This window comes from Miniopterus natalensis, chromosome X, assembly GCF_054644295.1.
Source record: "Miniopterus natalensis isolate mMinNat1 chromosome X, mMinNat1.hap1, whole genome shotgun sequence".
Classification (NCBI taxonomy): domain Eukaryota; kingdom Metazoa; phylum Chordata; class Mammalia; order Chiroptera; family Miniopteridae; genus Miniopterus; species Miniopterus natalensis.
The window spans coordinates 16,727,481-16,744,601 of NC_142103.1; the positions used below are offsets into that span (position 1 = coordinate 16,727,481).

The following is a 17,121-nucleotide window of genomic DNA, read 5'->3' on the forward strand; positions in this document are numbered from 1 at the left end:
AGACAGAGAGAGAAACATCAATGTGAGAGAGACATATCAAGTGGTTGCCTCCTGCACTCACCCCAACCCACCGAGGCCTGAGATTCAGCCCGCAAGGGACATACATGCCCTTGGCTGGAACCAAATCCACGACCCTTCAGTTCTGCCAAAGCTCTAACCACTAAGCCAAACCAGCTAGGGCACACCGAGTTTATTCTTGTATTATTATTTATTAATTATTGTATTATTTTCTATATAAACAATGTAAACCTACTTTTGTCCCACCTGTATTGAGCACACAACAGGTGCTGTGTAAATTCCAGTTGACAGACACTCACTGACAAATTACTTTAATAACAGGCTGGCAGACAGGGATTGAGAGAACTGACTCCAGCACTGGTAGGGCCATATGTTCAGCTATACAGTGATTTTGCCATATGTTGCTGTGCAGCTTTTAAGCCTCTTTTTGGGGGGGGCCTTTTGTATTTTGTAATATTTTGCACATTTTAAATTGCTACAGAAAATGCAAGATTACTTGCAATCATGATTAGAACTGTGTAAGCACGGTGGCTTTATTTGTCAGCAACTGGAATGCACTACACACATAAAAGTGGCTGACTTGAGAAGTGGCGCTGTGGATGATTTTCTTTGCAAGTATTTCATCTTTCCTACGTTTTCACAATAATACACAAAGCTAACGGTGCATGACGCACATAGCTTTTCACACTGTCCTCTGTAGAAAAGGAACCTCGGAGTGCTGACATTTTAAAAAGGTGTAAAATCCATTCTGAACCTCAGTCCCTCCCAAAAAACACCCCGCTGTCACTGCTCAAAACCCAGAGAAAAGCGTCAGGGAGCCATTGCTGCAATAATCACCTGAGTCGTCTTCCAGGGACTTAATGGAAACAGGTTCCAGAAACTCTGAGAACCTTCCAAAAACTCCTTCCCGGAGTCCCCTCCCTCCGCCAGTCTCCGTAGTGCGTCAAAGGCCCGTAATCATCATAGAAGGGAAAATTGTACATCACGCGATATTTGGCGGCGGGATTTGGAAGTTAGGGATCAGCCGCAGCGCATGCGCGCTGGCTTACAACCGGCGGTCTGCACGCGGGGAGGTAGGCTGGAACCCAGAGGGGGGGAGCAGAGGGAGCCGGTCTCTTTCCCCCTCCTCCCCGCGCAGAGCGTGGGTCTGCGGGTGGCTGAAAGTGAGGAGCGCGGGGCCTGGCTCGGCGTTCCGGCGCGCGTGTGACTGCAGCGGGCGTCCTCCGGCCCCTCCACGAGTTGGAGGAGTGCAGCCGGCGTGCGCCCCGGCGTCGGGACGTGAGCTCCGTTTCCTCTTTAACATTCGCCCTCCATGCGCACACCCTAGTCCCCTGAGAGTTGGTCTTCGCGCCACGGCGCGCCCCTCCTCACCTGGCCCCTCCCACCGGTCCGGGGTCCCGCTTGCTCGCTCCAGGTCGGTAGTCGGCGGCTTCATCCCTGGTGGCCCTGCTTGGGGGCGGAGAAGATGGCTGGCGGACGTCTGCTGTTGGGGGGCGACTTCCTGTCGCCTCCGCCGCTGCCGCCCCTCCCGCCGCCGCCGCTGCCGCCCCTCCCGCCGCCCCCGCCCGAGCCAGTGCTGGAGCAGTGGCGCTATAGCCACGAAAGTGACTGGCAGTGGGCTCTGCGACGCAGCTTCATCTGTCGGCACCTGCACAGCTATCCCGGGGCTGCCCTCGACCAGCTTCTTGCGCTCTCCGCCGCCTGGACCAACCACGTTTTCCTGGGCTGCAGGTGAGGAAGGTGCGCGGGTCGGGTCGGGTCGGGTTAAAGGACCGGGGTAGGGGGTCGGCGATGGGGTTCGGGTTGGGTTAAGGGACCGAGATAGGGAATCCGTCCGTGATGGGGATTGGGATAGGGACTGGGGCATGATGGGGATGAGGGTTTAGAGGCTGGAGGTGCTGGAGGACACCGTTGGCTGGGGAGGGGGTTGGCCGAGTGAGGTGGCAGGGGATAACATAACGGCTAGAAGGGTGCGGGAGTCGCGGGAGCAGCCCCTCCAGGACCAGGGATGGAGATAGAGGTGTGCCTGGAAGAGGAACCATCACCATTGTAGAGGTGGTCATTGTGGCGATGGTTCTGGAGGGCGTGGGAAATGACGAATAGCAGAACCTCGGACCTGCGTAGGACCTTCCAAGGATGCGGTATCCGCAGAGAATATCCTACAGTCGGGGATTGTAGGGGGCCATGGGGGTGGGGACGCTGCTGTTCTAATCCTAGTCTCCTCCTGACCGCTGTCTTTCCATCCCCATTAAATAAAACAACAGCCCTCCAGCTGGGTTTTACTGTCTCCTCCTGAGGAGGCGGTTTGTATGAGGTGTCTCAGCCGCAGGGTCCGCTTTGCTTGTAGATTTGCGCATAATTTGTGTAGACGCAAACAAAGAAATGGATATATCTACTATAAAAATGGATTGCCCTCCTTTCACCTTAATTGTAATAAGAAGGATTAATATTTGGCCTCGGGTGAGGTTTTAGGGGTGTGTGAGTGTTTGCTTGTGTGTTTGCCCCTCCCCCCTTTTCTAAAACCTGGTGCGAATTCTGAACAGGCCTCTTTGAAAGCTCTCTGCATTTGATGGAGACTGGAGACTGCAGTATGGTTACAACGCATTCTTTTTTTTAACAAGACTACTTGGACCCCTGTACTTCAGAACCCCTCAGTCAGTCTTACATTAGACTGATAATTTCTTTGATAGACTGAGAGGCTTTTTTTTTTTTTTTTTTGACACTTGCCTCACAGTGAATTTTTTATTAGGAAGGATGAGAAATTCTGGAAAATTATCACATCAGATTCAGCCAATTCAGGTCCAAGAATGGCTAACAGATACTGAAAAATAGGATTGTCCACTCCTACCCTTAATTGTTAAACACAGTATTCAGGATGATGCTTTGCTTTTGCTCTCATCACAGAAATTAATATATATATATATTTTATCTTCTCTAGGTTAGTGTAATTTCTGTCTCCAGAGATAATGATTATTTCACTGGAGGAACTGGTTACAACTGGGGAAGCCTCAGTTATTAATCAAGTCAGAAAAATCTAATTGACCTTCATTTAATAATGCTGTTCTTACAGTTCAAAAGGTACCTTTATCATAGATCTTAATATCACAGAAGGCTATGGGGAATCAGAATCCTAAAAAAATATCTTACATGGTAGGATAATAACCATCCTTTGTGTTAGTAAATCTTACCTTCCCACTAGAATGCAAGCTCCTTTGGGGAAAGGGTTTATGCTTTCTTGTTCACACCTTTTTAAAAAAAATTTTATCCTCACCCAAGGAGTGAGGATATTTTTTCCATTGATTTTTAGAGAGCATGGAAGGGAGGGAGAAGGGCGGGGAGAGAGAGAGTACAGAGAGAAACATCCATGTGACAGAGATATGACAGAGACACATCTATTGGTTGCTTCTCACACACACCCTGACCAGGGACAGGGATCGGACCTGCAACCCAGGTACGTGCCCTTGACTGGGAATTGAACCCTGGACCCTCTGATGTGCAGGCCGATGCTCTAACCAGTGAGCAAGCCAGCCAGGTCTCATTCACACCTTTATTCTCAGCGCCTAGAAGAGTGCCTTCTGCATAATAGCTGCTCAATAAATATGAGTGGAGCAAATGGATGAGTATAGCTTTATAATGTACAAAATATTTAAAAATTTATGTATCTCACTTAATACAGCAGCCTTGGGAATTAGGTGGTGTCTCGTTTTTACAGCTAAATCAATGGAGGCCAGGAAGTTAAGTGACTCTTCCAAGGTCCCACAGTCTTCTGATACTCTTTCCACTGAGATGCAGTTGCTGTATTTGGGAAGGATGGACCAGGTGTGAAAGCAAGTAATTGACAAAAACCACATCATTATTATACTTCAGGATTTCATTCCAAGAACGGCAATCTTATATATAAGTAGGGTATTAAAAAACACAAGCCAGGCCAATGGTGGTCAGTGTTAAAAGCTCAAGCTCCCAGGGCATTTTATATGTGTGTGTGTGTGTATGTGTGTGTGTGCGCGCGCGTGTGCACTCGCCAAAGCACATTTGTGTATAGTATATATACTATAGTATATAGTGTAGTATATATACTACATTGTAGTTAAGTCAATTTAGTCAATACAAGTTGCCATAATGTTATCAAATAGCATAACAGAAAAGTAATGCTTGAATTATATCTAGTTGAGATATAGGAGAAAGAAGAGGCAATAAAGAATGGTGGAAGGCAGGAACCAAGTGCAGTCTTCCACTTTAGTCAGGCTTTATGTTAGCTGTCAACTTCAGGTGGGAAAATCTATAGACTTGTTAATGTTGATGTTGGCGGAGCTCTTGTTTTCTGGTCTATTTTGTGACAGAAGACTCCTCTCAGGGGAACTGCAAAATACACAGTGAAACAACCTATTCTAAAAAATATGTATGTTTTTATTAATTTCAGAGAGGAAGGGAGAGAGAGAGCGATAGAAACATCAATGATGAGAGAGAATCATCCATCAGCTGCTTCCTGCACGCCCCCTACAGGGGAACAAGCCGTCACCTCCTGGGTCAGGGGTCGATGCTCAACCACTGAGTCACACCAGCCGGTGAAACAGCCTATTCTAAACTTCAGGGTCCATCCCGTGACTTTTAGAACAGATTGTAAACAATAGCAAGAAGAGAACTTGTTGCACATTTTTTCTCCTTCTAACAGGACTTACTGTGTTCTGTTTCAGTTCTGAAGTAACTCCTTGATCAAGGATAGATTTGAAAATTCCCTGATCAAAAGACCAAGCCAGGAAGGGCTCAGATGTGCAGGAAGGCAAACCATGTTTCATTCCTTTTGGTGGTAGTGTTGGTTTTCAAGGAACAAGTTTGAATACTGTATGTATCTTAATTCTCTAACCGTGGTTCTCAAACTTAAGCAGACATCAGAATCATCAGCCAGACTTGTTAAAACACAGATTGCTGGGCTCCATCCCTGGGGTTTCTGATTTAGTAGGTCTGAGGTGAAGTCCCAAAATTTCAGAATTTGCATTTCTAACAAGTTCTCAGGTAATGCTGCTAATCAAGTGATGCCATCCAGAGATTACACTATTAGAACCACTGCTTCATAACAAAGGATAAGATAAAGCAATTTTTTCCAATCTGCTTTTTCATCATTTTCCATCATAGTCCAGGCAACCAGGAAGCTCATATAGCTGAAATTATTTCTCTTCACTTTTTTATTTGTTTGTTTCATAAAAGTAAGTAATCTGTCAAGAATTCTTTTCTGCAAGCAATTTCTAAAATATATCTTGTGGCTAATGAAAAGTTAGTTTAGTCTTCTAGCCAACTACATCTATAGCACTTACATAATTATTCATAGGAATGCCTAGGGATCTGTGCAATTTTTACTTAAAATTGTAGATAGATAGATAGATTGATTTAATAAAGCAGAATGTTTGGTTAACTGGAGCATTCAGTTTTCCAGTCATTCTTCATCACTAGGATTAGAATCAGAATCCTGGCCTATTGATCTTTGATGCAATATTAATTAATCAGGAAAATATATCTTAAAATGAAACCAGCTTTGCCACCTTGATTATTTGTCCCTTCTCTTCCTTGTTGATGTGTGTCAGATACTTGCAAGGCAGATGGCAGCGGGCTCATGTTGTAAAACTAACTGCACACAGTAGATAGAGGGCATCAGTCACCAGCTAATGAAGCGTGAGTGGGAACTTTCAAAAGATTTATCAGTAATCTGACTGTGTTATTCACTTATGTTAGGAATAGTTTTGAATAAATAATTTTATACTTAGCAATCTTAATCTTTGCTGAGTTTTCAAACCTCAGCTGTTTTACTTGGACTTAGTAGACCCAGTTTAATATATTTAAAATTTTCTGAAAGCATCTATTACTGAATATTTCTTAAACTTCAGGTGCCATTGTATATCATAAATATGCACCTACATATACCTGTTTTTGTTTAAGAATGTAAGATTCATGAACGCAGATATCTTTGTCTGTTAGAAATCATCTTTTTATGTGCTATGCATGGTGGGACAGTTGAATGACATCCTGATTTCCAAAAGCTTGGTACATAATAAGCTACCTTTGAAAGCCCTAAATACCTGCTGGAGATTTTTGGTTTTCTTTTGTAAGTATTTACAACCAAATTGGTAAATTAACAGAGTTACATATATAATATTCATCATCTTAAAATTACTGTATTATACTTGCCTTAATGATATTTTTCATCACCATCCCTCCAAAGATAGAATACTGAATCTCATGTGGTAATGACATGGAGAAAAAGCTTATGATAAATTAAGAACCAAAAAAACCCTCACCAGACTGCAAATCAACATAGATGAGTTGATAGTGATGGGGGGAGGGGAGTAGTATGGAAAACACAGAAAAAGGAATAAAACGTAAACCCCAAAATGTTAGTGAAATTATCAGTGGTTGGTTTGTAGGTGCTTTTCTTGGTGTATTCTCTAAAACTTCTGGAGCAAAGATGTTACTTTTAAATCCACTACAAAAAATACACTATAGAAAACAGAGTACTGAAAGTTTTCTTGTTTTGGCTCATTTCAAATTTGTGGAACTGCTTCTTTATCCCTGAATAGCTACTCTGGAGAATTTTAGAAGTGGGAATGAAATGCTAGTGGTCTAAGACTCTAGATTGCTATTTGCATTGTTCTTAGAATAGTCAAGTGTTAAGACACTATAAGGCCTTCTCCATTATTGTTTGAGCTAGCTGGGTTTCTTCAGTATTAGGACTTCCTAATAAAGGACTGGGAAGCTGCCCGTTCTGGCAGCCTACAGAAAGGTTTATTTTTGTAGCCTATGGGTGATGTTGAATTTCGTGGCAAGTGTACTGAATAGGGAACAGTAGATATAATCATTAACAGTGCTGCAGGAAACCTGAGAGAAAAGTGAGTGTGGAGTGAGCTGCAGATACTTCATTCATGCACACTGGATTATGACATGCTTGCCATTTACAGTTTTATACCCTGTTTGGAATCAGGCTATAATTGAAGGCCTGGAGAATTTTGACTGCAATTCAAGGTGAGTGGCTTGGTTGTGGTACCAATTTTGGTAGCAAAAGTGTCATTACCAGTTTAGGATTTGTAGACTGCTATCTCATTTTCTTAAATATATTTTTAATTGATTTTTAGAGAGAGAGGAAAGGAGAGAGAGATAGAAACATCAATGTGAGAGAAACATCATCAATCGGCTGCCTCCTACATGCCCCCCACTGGAGATTGGGCCCGTAACCCAGGCATATGCCCTGACCAGGAATCAAACCAGTGACCTCTTGGTGCATGGGACGACGCTCAGCCCCTGAGCCACAGCAGCCGGGCTGCTGCCTCATTTTCATAATCTCTTGTTTTCATCTCGTACCTTGGAAATTAAACTTGCAAATCTGATTGGAAGTGATATGTAGAACATATGACATTTTAGGCCATGCTTTCTGATGTTTGGATAAGAGTAAATGAAAGTACTCTTGGCATTTAAATACTGGTATTAGCAGCAGCAGCAATGATCAGTTTGAAGTGCAGATCACAACTGGGCCTGCTTCTGGTAAGCTGTCAGTGAAGGCCACTATGTCTTGACTTCTCCGCTTCACAAGGAAAGACATCTGATGGTTGTGGAAACTTTCGTTATCTTCCTTCAAGTTCAGAATCTATTTATGTAAAGGTGTGATAGTTACTTGTTTTCAGAACTTTCTTCCCAAATGCCACCAGGGGTATCTTTTTTCATCTTAGGCTGGGAAAGGCTGGTGGTAGGAAGGGTGTGTAGATCCCTGTGATAACAAAAACTTCACTTGAGCCCATATTTGTTCCTCTGCAGTAAAATGATACCCTGTCAAGCAGCCAACCTACTGCTTAAGAAGCCCTTTTTAAAAATGTGTGTTTTTAAGCTCTTTATTATGGAAAAATCAAACACATACAAAGGTAGGAAAATTTAATGAGCACCCATCACTAGACTTCAGCAGCCTGTCATGCTATCCTACTTGTTTCATATATTTTGCCCCCAGTTGTTTGTTTGTTTTTCTGTGGGAGATAGTCTATATTAAAGAAAATCTTGACATCATTTCCCCTGTGAATACTTCAGTATGTATCTGTACCAGATAAGAATTTTTAAAAATAGAGTCATGATACCTTTATTCACGCTTAACAAAATTAATAATTTCTTAAAATCATCCAGTGCCTAGTCATGTTTAGTTTTTTTCCATTTTTCTCAAACTGTCTTTTTGCAGTCAGCTTGTTTGATTCATGATCCAAACAAGGTCCACACATTGTATCTGATTATCTGTCTCCTTTAACCTATAAACAGTTCCCCTCTCCTTTTATTTTCATGTTATTTATTTGATGAAGAAATTGGGTTGTCACATAGTGTTTCCTTCATTCTGGATTTGGCTGGCTAGATTTTTTTTTTTAATCCTCACCCAAGGATATGTTTTTATTGATTTTTAGAGAGGAAAGGAGAGAAAGAGAGAGAAACACCGATGTGAGAGAAACATCGGTTGGTTGCCTCCTGTACGCATTCCGACTGGAGATCAAACCCGCAACCTAGGTATGTGCCCTGACTGGGAATCAAACTGGCAACCTTTTGGTGTATGGGACAACACTCCAACCAACTGAGCCACTCGGCCAGGGCTGGCCTGCTAGGTTCTTGTCGTGGTGTTTAACATGTTTCTGGGAGTTAGAGGCTTGATTAGTTTCAGGTTCAATTATTTGGTGGGCAAGAACACTTTTATAGATCGTTCTTTGTCCTATCGTGTGATACGGACATCAGGGGACACATGTCTGCTTGTCCCATTTTTCATGATATTAAAAAGTTCCCTGTCAACTTTTTAACTGAAATTTTTATTGAGATAATTGTGGAGTCACATGCAGTTGTACAAAAGAATACAAAGAGCTGCCCTGTACTCTTTACCCAGTTCCCCCAGTGATAACATTTTGCAAAATTATTATGTAATATCATAACCAGGATAATGACATTGTTAGAATCTACTGATTTTACTCATATTTCCCCAGTCTTACTAGTACTCCTGTGTGTGTGTTCTATACAATTTTATCACATGTGTAGGTTTGTGTATCCATTACCACAGTCAAGATATTGAGCAGTTCCAATACCAAAAGGATCCCTCACATTTTATAACTATATCCAATTCCCTCCCACTCATACACAAGATTGCATATGTCAATAGTTTGTTCCTTTTTGTTGCTGAGTAGTGTTCCATTGTATGTGTATACCAGAGTTTAACCACTTACCTGTTGAAGGACATCTGTGCTGATTGCAAATTTTGACTGTTACAAATACAGCTGCTGTGAACATTCATGTACAGGTTTTTGCATGAACATACGTTTCCATTTCTCTGAGATAAATGCCCAAGAGTGTAATTGGTAGATTTTGTGGTAATTACACACTTAATTTTATAAGAAACTTCCAAGTTGTTTTTCAGTGTGGCGATACTATTTTACATTCCCCCCAGCGATGTATAAATGATCCAGATTCTCTGCATCCCTGCCAGCATTTGGTAGTGTCACTATTTTTTATTTTAGCCATTGTGATAGGTGTATAGTCATATCTCATTGTGGTTTTAAATTGCATTTCTCGGGTGACTAATGACATCAAACATCTTTTCAATGTGCTTATATGCAGTCTGTATTTTCTTTTTGGTGAAATGTTCTCTTCATGTCTTTTGTCTTTTCATCCACTTCACAGGGTCTTTTGAGAGCAAAAGTTTTTAATTTTGATGAAGTGCATTTTATTAGCTCTTCCTCTTTTTAAAAAATATGATTTTATTGATTTTAGAGAGAGGAAGTGAGAGGGAGAGATAGAAACATCAATGATGAAAGAGAGTCATTGATGGACTGCCTCCTGCATGCCCCAACTGGGGATCAAGCCCCCAACTCAGCATGTGTCCTGACTGGGAATCGAACCCGCACCTCCTGGTTCATAGGTCAGTGCTCAACCACTGAGCCACACCGGTGGGGCTTGAATTAATTTTTGTATAAAATTTGAGGTGTAGGTTGAGGTTTTGTTTGTTGCCTGTGGATGCTCACTTGTTCCAGCACCAATTGTTGAAAAGGCTGTCCTTCCTCCATTCAATTGCTTTTGTAACTTTGTCAGCAATCAGTTGAGCATGTTTGTGCGGGTCTATTTCTGGGCTCTTCCCCATCAGCTTAAGGACCTAATAGGCTTAGCAGCCATTGATGATCATTTATTTTGTATTATGAGTTGCAAAGTGGTAGTAGTCTGTCTAATTTCTACACTTATTAGCTGGGCTGCTTCTGTAAAAGAGATTTTCTTCATCAACTCTTTAGTTGCTCTGAGATATAATTTGTATGGAAAATGCCAGATAAATACTTACTTTCTTCCTTAATATTACCCATTTTTGGAATAATGACTTGATTTCCTACCATCCTCCAAAGGTGACCAGTAATGAGTTTGTAACTATCTTTTTGAGCTAATGGATTTTTAACGTACTTGATGTGTCTCAATCCACTGCTGTTATTGTTCTTATTGATATTCAAGCTGGCTTACTTTGCCAGTGGGAGGCTATTCAAGTTGGCTTCAGAGTCCATTTGACACAATTCCCAAAGTCTTTCACAGCTTCCTTGTTTTCAGACACAAGAATATCTTCCAGGTTCATCTTATGTATTTCTTGCCCCGGACTTGGAATCAGTCATTTCTTTAAGGACTCTGATTTTTTTTCATGGGAAATGATAGAGATCACAATCTGGATGTTAACAACCCAGCAGCTCTTAACACACTTAGTACTTTTATAAATATAAAAATGTCATTATTTGCATATGATAGAAAAGAGTCATGAGTTTATATGGGTACTTTCAATTCAAACAAAGATAAGGTCTTAGCTTAAATTTCTTTTTTTAAAAGAACTTTAAATTTTATTTCTCAATTATAGTTTACATTCAGTATTATTTTGTATTAGTTTCAGGTGTTCAGCAAAGTGGTTAGACCATCATATACTTTACAAAGTGTTCCCCCCAATATTTCTAATGCCCACCTGGCACCATACATAGTTATTGCATTTCCTATTCTGTACTTTACATCCCTGTGACTATTTTGTATCGACCAATTTGTACTTCTTAATCCCTTCACCTCTTTAACCCAGTCCCCAAACCCCCCTTCTCTTCTGGCAACCAACAGTCTGTTCTCTGTGTCTATGAGTCTCTTTCAATTTTGTGTGTTCCTTCATTTTTTTCTTTATATTCCACCTATAAGTAAAATCATATTGTATTTGTCTTTCTCTGTCTGACTTATGTCACTTAGCATAATATCCTCTAGGTCCATCCATGCTGTCACAAATGGTAAGATTTTATTCTTTTTATGGCTGAATAATATTCCTCTGTGTGTGTGTGTGTACCACTACTTTTTTTTTTTTAATCCTCACCCTAGGGTATTTTTTCCATTGCTTTTCAGAGAGAGTAGGAGACAGAGGGGAAGTGTGTGGGGGGGGATGAGAAACAGAGAAACCTTGATGTGAGAGAGAGACACATCGATTGGTTGTCTCCCGCACTTGCCCCGACTGGGACCAGGGATTGAGCCTACAACCGAGATATGTGCCCTCGACCAGAATCAAACCCAAGACCCTTCAGTCTGCAGGCTGGTGCTCTAACCACTGAGCCAAACCAGCTAGGGCTATACCACCACTTTTTTACCCACTCTTCTATTGATGGGCACTTGGGCTGCTTCCAAATCTTGATTCTTATAAATAATGCTGCAGTGAACATAGGGGTGCATATATTCTTTCAAATTAGTGTTTTGGGTTTCTTCCGATGTATATCCAGAAGTGGAATTGCTGGGTCATGAGGCACTTACATTTAAATTTTTGAGGTCGTTTTCATACTGTTTTCCACAGTGCCTGCACCAGCTTGCATTCCCACCAACAGTGCACAAGGATTCCCTTTTCTCCACATCCCCACCAACACTTGTTGTTTGTGGATTTATTGATGATATTGGGCTTAAATTTCTTGGTTTTATGTTTGTATGTCCCATAATGACTAACATAATTACTCATTTGATGGTAAGTATTTTAGGGCAGATTCTTTAGTTTTACAGCCAAGATACTCTGTTGAAAAAGTCCTGTGGGAACAGTTATAAAATTGGCTCATTTAGAAGCTTTTTAAAAAACTACATTTTTATCTGTTTTAATGTTAGATTATATTAATTTAAATAGGTACAGCCCACGCTTGATGGAAAAAATTCTCCAAATGGCTGAAGGTATTGATATTGGGGAGATGCCTTCATACGATCTGATGCTGTCCAAACCTTCCAAAGGTCAAAAACGTCACCACTCAACATATGATGGTGAGTATACTTGTTGCTGGAAGGTGCGGTTTGAAGAAATAACATGGCCTTTTTTTTTTTTTTAAAACTATGTGGGTGTGGTATAACATTGGTAACATTGGATCTTCCACAAATGTAAAAGAATTTTAACTTTTAGCTATGTACAGTTGGGTTTTGTTTTTTGGTTTGTTTGTTTTTTTGGTGTTTTTTTGTTTTGTTTTTTTGAGGATGCTAAATAGAGCTGAAGACTAAGAATATTGAAGTCACACTATAATGCTATCCTTGAAGTCCATGGTCATGAACCTCCCTCTAAATAGAAAAACCTTATACTCTGTTCATTTGAGCATCTAAGTAACTGAATCCTCTTGGATGGGTCCAAGATGGACCAGCTTTCTACCGAACAGTGTTATAGGGAGGAAGCTCTAGTGTCTGGTATGGCCTCAGCAGAGTTCTTCCATAGCTTTAAATTCGATATCCCTCATAAATCATTAGTTTCCAGCTGTTGCTTGCTCTAGAAATAAAATATAGCGAACACTCTTTTGTGCAGAACAGGCCAGAACTAAAATTTTGAAGTTGAAAGCGTTCAGGATCTTTTGATAATTATTTTTATTTGATTTTGGGTCACAGCTATGTAAAGCACCATCACAGAGTCACTCACCTCTAATATGAAAGAGAAGCTTTGTAAATGCCTCTGGTCAGCATCCCTGTTGCAGTAGAGCCCTTTGTTCCATTAAGAAGGGAGCTTTTCAGCACAGGTGGCATGAGATTAGACTAGAACAACTTCTTACTCGGTGTACTTCCCCTGTGCTTTAGCTCATTAGATGCAAAAGGATCTACCGTTCATGCATGGTGGTGCCCTGCATACTTGATTCAGTGGCATATTTTCTATTCAGTCCCTTCCCTTACACATGGAAGGGCAGGAAACGTCCCTCCTTAGGCCAGAAACTTACATTGATATTCGAATCCCTCCACCTAAATGACCTGAAGTTTTTTTTTTATAGGAAATATCTTGTACCAACAACACAGTTTGCAAATAATGTGGTTGGTACTATTTTCCTGCTTGGTTCTTTGAAAAATATTCCCTTTTTAATGAATTGTAAATTTCACTCATTCTATAGGTCAAAATCCTCCTAAAAAGCAAGCCGGTTCCAAATTCCATGTGAGACCTCGTTTTGAGCCTGTACATTTTGTAGCTAGTAGTTCAAAAGATGAAAGACAGGAAGATCCTTATGGCCCTCAAACAAAAGAGGTAAATGAACAAACACGTTGTGCCAGCGCGCCGAGAAACATCTACCAAGATTATACTCAAGACTCTTTCAGTGTACAAGATGGGAATTCTCAGTATTGCGATTCATCAGGATTTATTTTCACAAAAGAGCAGCCTGTAACAGCCAAAATGTATTTTGACCGTGGGAACCATGTCCCAAGCAGCACACCACAGCAGGCAAAATCGCAGTCAGCTCCTGAACCTTCACTGTCACAGACATTTCCTGAGTCAGTGGTAGCTGAGAAGCAGTATTTTATTGAAAAATTAACAGCGACTATCTGGAACAACCTTTCTAATCCAGAGATGACTTCCGGATCTGATAAAATTAATTACACATACATGTTAACTCGTTGTATTCAGGCATGTAAGACAAATCCTGAGTATATATATGCTCCTTTAAAAGAAATCCCCCCTGCTGACATCCCCAAAAATAAAAAACTTCTAACAGATGGTTATGCTTGTGAAGTTAGATGCCAAAATATCTACTTAACTACAGGTTATGCTGGCAGCAAGAATGGGTCCAGGGATCGCGCTACTGAGCTAGCTGTAAAACTCTTGCAGAAGCGCATTGAAGTTAGGGTTATCCGGCGGAAATTCAAGCACACGTTTGGAGAGGACCTTGTGGTGTGTCAGATTGGCATGCCTTCGTATGAATTTCCCCCAGCTCTGAAGCCACCAGAAGAGCTGGTGGTGCTGGCTAAAGATGCCTCTGGGCAGCCGATTTATAATGCTTCCGCCAAACACTGGACCAATTTTGTCCTTACCGAAAATGCAAACGATGCTATTGGCATCCTTAACAATTCTGCCTCATACAACAAAATGTCAGTTGAATACAAATATGAGATGATGCCAAATCGTACATGGCGTTGTCGAGTATTTTTGCAAGATCATTGCTTAGCTGAAGGTTATGGAACCAAGAAAACAAGTAAACATGCAGCTGCTGATGAGGCTCTGAAAATCCTTCAAAAAACACAACCCACTTACCCATCTGTCAAAAGTTCACAGTGCCAAACAGGCTCTTCACCCAGGGGATCTGGCAAGAAGAAAGATATAAAGGATCTCGTAGTTTACGAGAATTCTTCGAATCCTGTGTGCACGCTCAACGACACAGCTCAGTTTAACCGAATGACAGTTGAATACGTCTATGAAAGAATGACAGGCCTCCGATGGAAGTGCAAGGTGATTCTGGAGAGTGAAGTCATTGCAGAAGCAGTTGGGGTGAAGAAAACTGTCAAATATGAAGCTGCTGGGGAAGCTGTGAAAACCCTCAAGAAGACCCAGCCGACCGTCATTAACAACTTGAAGAAGGGAGCTATCGAAGATGTGATTTCAAGAAACGAAATTCAAGGCCGCTCGGCAGAGGAGGCCTACAAGCAACAAATCAAAGAAGATAACATAGGGAATCAGCTGCTGAGAAAGATGGGTTGGACGGGTGGCGGTTTAGGTAAATCTGGAGAGGGCATTCGGGAGCCAATTTCTGTCAAAGAGCAGCATAAGCGGGAAGGGCTTGGGCTTGATGTAGAGAGGGTCAATAAGATTGCCAAGAGAGATATTGAGCAGATCATCAGAAACTACGCCCGCTCAGAGAGTCACACGGATTTGACTTTCTCTACAGAGCTGACTAATGACGAGCGCAAGCAAATTCATCAGATCGCCCAGAAGTATGGGCTGAAGAGTAAGTCTCATGGGGTAGGCCATGATAGGTACCTGGTGGTAGGTCGAAAAAGACGGAAGGAAGACCTACTAGATCAGCTCAAACAGGAAGGCCAAGTGGGGCATTACGAGCTTGTGATGCCTCAAGCAAATTGAGATCTTACTAATTTATTTTCTCAGTGCCTGATGAGGCATATCTGTGAATTAAAGAAATGCTACATGTTCCAGTTGCAGAGTATATTCATTCTTAAGATGTTTCACCTTGTTCATTTCATATAGTGCTTTATTAGATATCGGAACCTGAAAAATTCCGTCCACTTGTATTAGCTTAACCCAGCAGATGATATTGTGCAGTTACCGTTTGTGTCTTTGATATTGCTGTGTCCCTCAGAGTTTCATAGTTTGTACAAAGCAAGAGCGCAGATCCAAATGGAATTTCACCCTTAGAAAGAAATTCCCATTTTGAAGGGCATAGCACAGCAATCCGCAACAATATGTGACATTGATATTAACTACAATAAAACTGCAGTCTTAATTCCAGACTTAAAATGTCAGATCATTTTGTATTATCTATTTTCATCTTTGTGTGAAGCCAGTTATAGAATGTTTAACAGTAACTTGTGCTGTACGTGTAAATGTCCTTATCAACTAAATGATGTAAAACTTTCTTAAAGTAAATTTAGTGTTCGCTTATTTATAACTTCTGCCATGTGGTTTCATGTGGTTTTCAGAATATTGGAAGTGATGTACTGTACCTTGTGATATATCAATTTTAACAAATTCTAGTCTTCATGCTGAGAGAGCACTACTTGAGAGAGCACTTGAAAAGTTTCAGAGTCTTTGGTTTACTCGGAAGAAAGGAAGCTGGAACTGTTTGTTCGTGGTGCCTTGCAGGGACTCACATCACAGCACCTCCCCATCGTAGCTTTCACTCGGTTTGGATGCGTGGCACATCCAAGGCGGCCAGAGCTGTGGGAGAGCTGAGTAAAAGACTGAAGATACACTGGTGCTTTGATGAAAAGGTCAGTTGGCTGGTCCCTCTCTCAGAAAGCTTACTAAGCTCCAAAAGCCAACTTTGTAACATATTTAAAACAGCTATTTTCGCTTATCTGGAATGTAAAAAGAAAGTATATAAAAAGAGTGTGTGCGCTTCCTGAATAAAAAGGAGCCCAAGTTGATCGAAATGGTGGCGTGCTTATTTCTGGGCAGCAGCCTCATAGTGACACTTTGGGCCTTTGGAGAGGGGAAGTGATGTTTGCACAAAGTATTTCAACACCAGAGCACGTGTGGATGAACGTGACTTAGCAAGTAGGGATGGCTCACCAGTCACCCAATCATGTTTTTCCTATGGACCAATCTGCTGGCTGCAACCCAGTCTCAGGCTGTTTAATTTTATGTGATTTTGTTTTTGTATCTCAGATAAATCAGGTACTAATATTCACACAGTTAATATTCAGAAATGATTATTAATGCTGATAGTTAAACACCTCCAATGAAATATTTAGAACAATGAGGTTTTAAAGTGTCTTAAAACATTTAGCACCATGCTTGACATGTAAAATGATCCACAATAAACAGAAATTTCCTTTCCTCTCTTTTCTTTATATTTTACATTAAGAAGCTGTCCATTGTAGGTAAATCAGTATTTTAAAAGTATAAAGGGATTAACTTTTATACCTGGGTCTCTCTAACTTTCAGTCACCTACAGTGATTAACACAGGTGTGATACTTGCTTTCCAGTAACTCGCCTACAGTGTGTGGCCTCTCCTAATGGTAGAAAGAGAAGTGAGGTGTGCATTTTTATTTGGCACTTAATGTTTTAACAATGGCAAGGAGAGCTAAGCTAAAATGTTTTTATAATTTTTTTTTTTTTTTTAACTTATGAGGCTCATACCAACCTTGAGAAGCTATGGTTC

The 17,121-nt window shown here is 41.1% G+C and overlaps 1 protein-coding gene across 1 annotated transcript; it reads left to right on the forward strand.

The window, feature by feature from the left end:
* The first annotated feature begins 1,149 nt into the window (after positions 1-1,149).
* NKRF (NFKB repressing factor) lies at positions 1,150-16,389 on the forward strand. The gene is made up of 3 exons (XM_087829316.1): positions 1,150-1,749; positions 12,176-12,306; positions 13,404-16,389. Exons 1-3 carry the CDS (start codon positions 1,484-1,486, stop codon positions 15,359-15,361), a joined length of 2,355 nt encoding a protein of 784 aa, XP_087685442.1. The 5' UTR covers positions 1,150-1,483; the 3' UTR covers positions 15,362-16,389.
* The last annotated feature ends 732 nt before the right edge of the window (positions 16,390-17,121 follow it).

Coding starts and splice junctions, on each gene's coding strand:
- NKRF (XM_087829316.1), top strand. CDS start 1,484: ATGGCTGGCGGACGTCTGCTGTTGGGGGGCGACTTCCTGTCGCCTCCG. Junction 1,750..12,175: donor CACGTTTTCCTGGGCTGCAG/GTGAGGAAGGTG, acceptor TAATTTAAATAG/GTACAGCCCACGCTTGATGG. Junction 12,307..13,403: donor TCACCACTCAACATATGATG/GTGAGTATACTT, acceptor CTCATTCTATAG/GTCAAAATCCTCCTAAAAAG.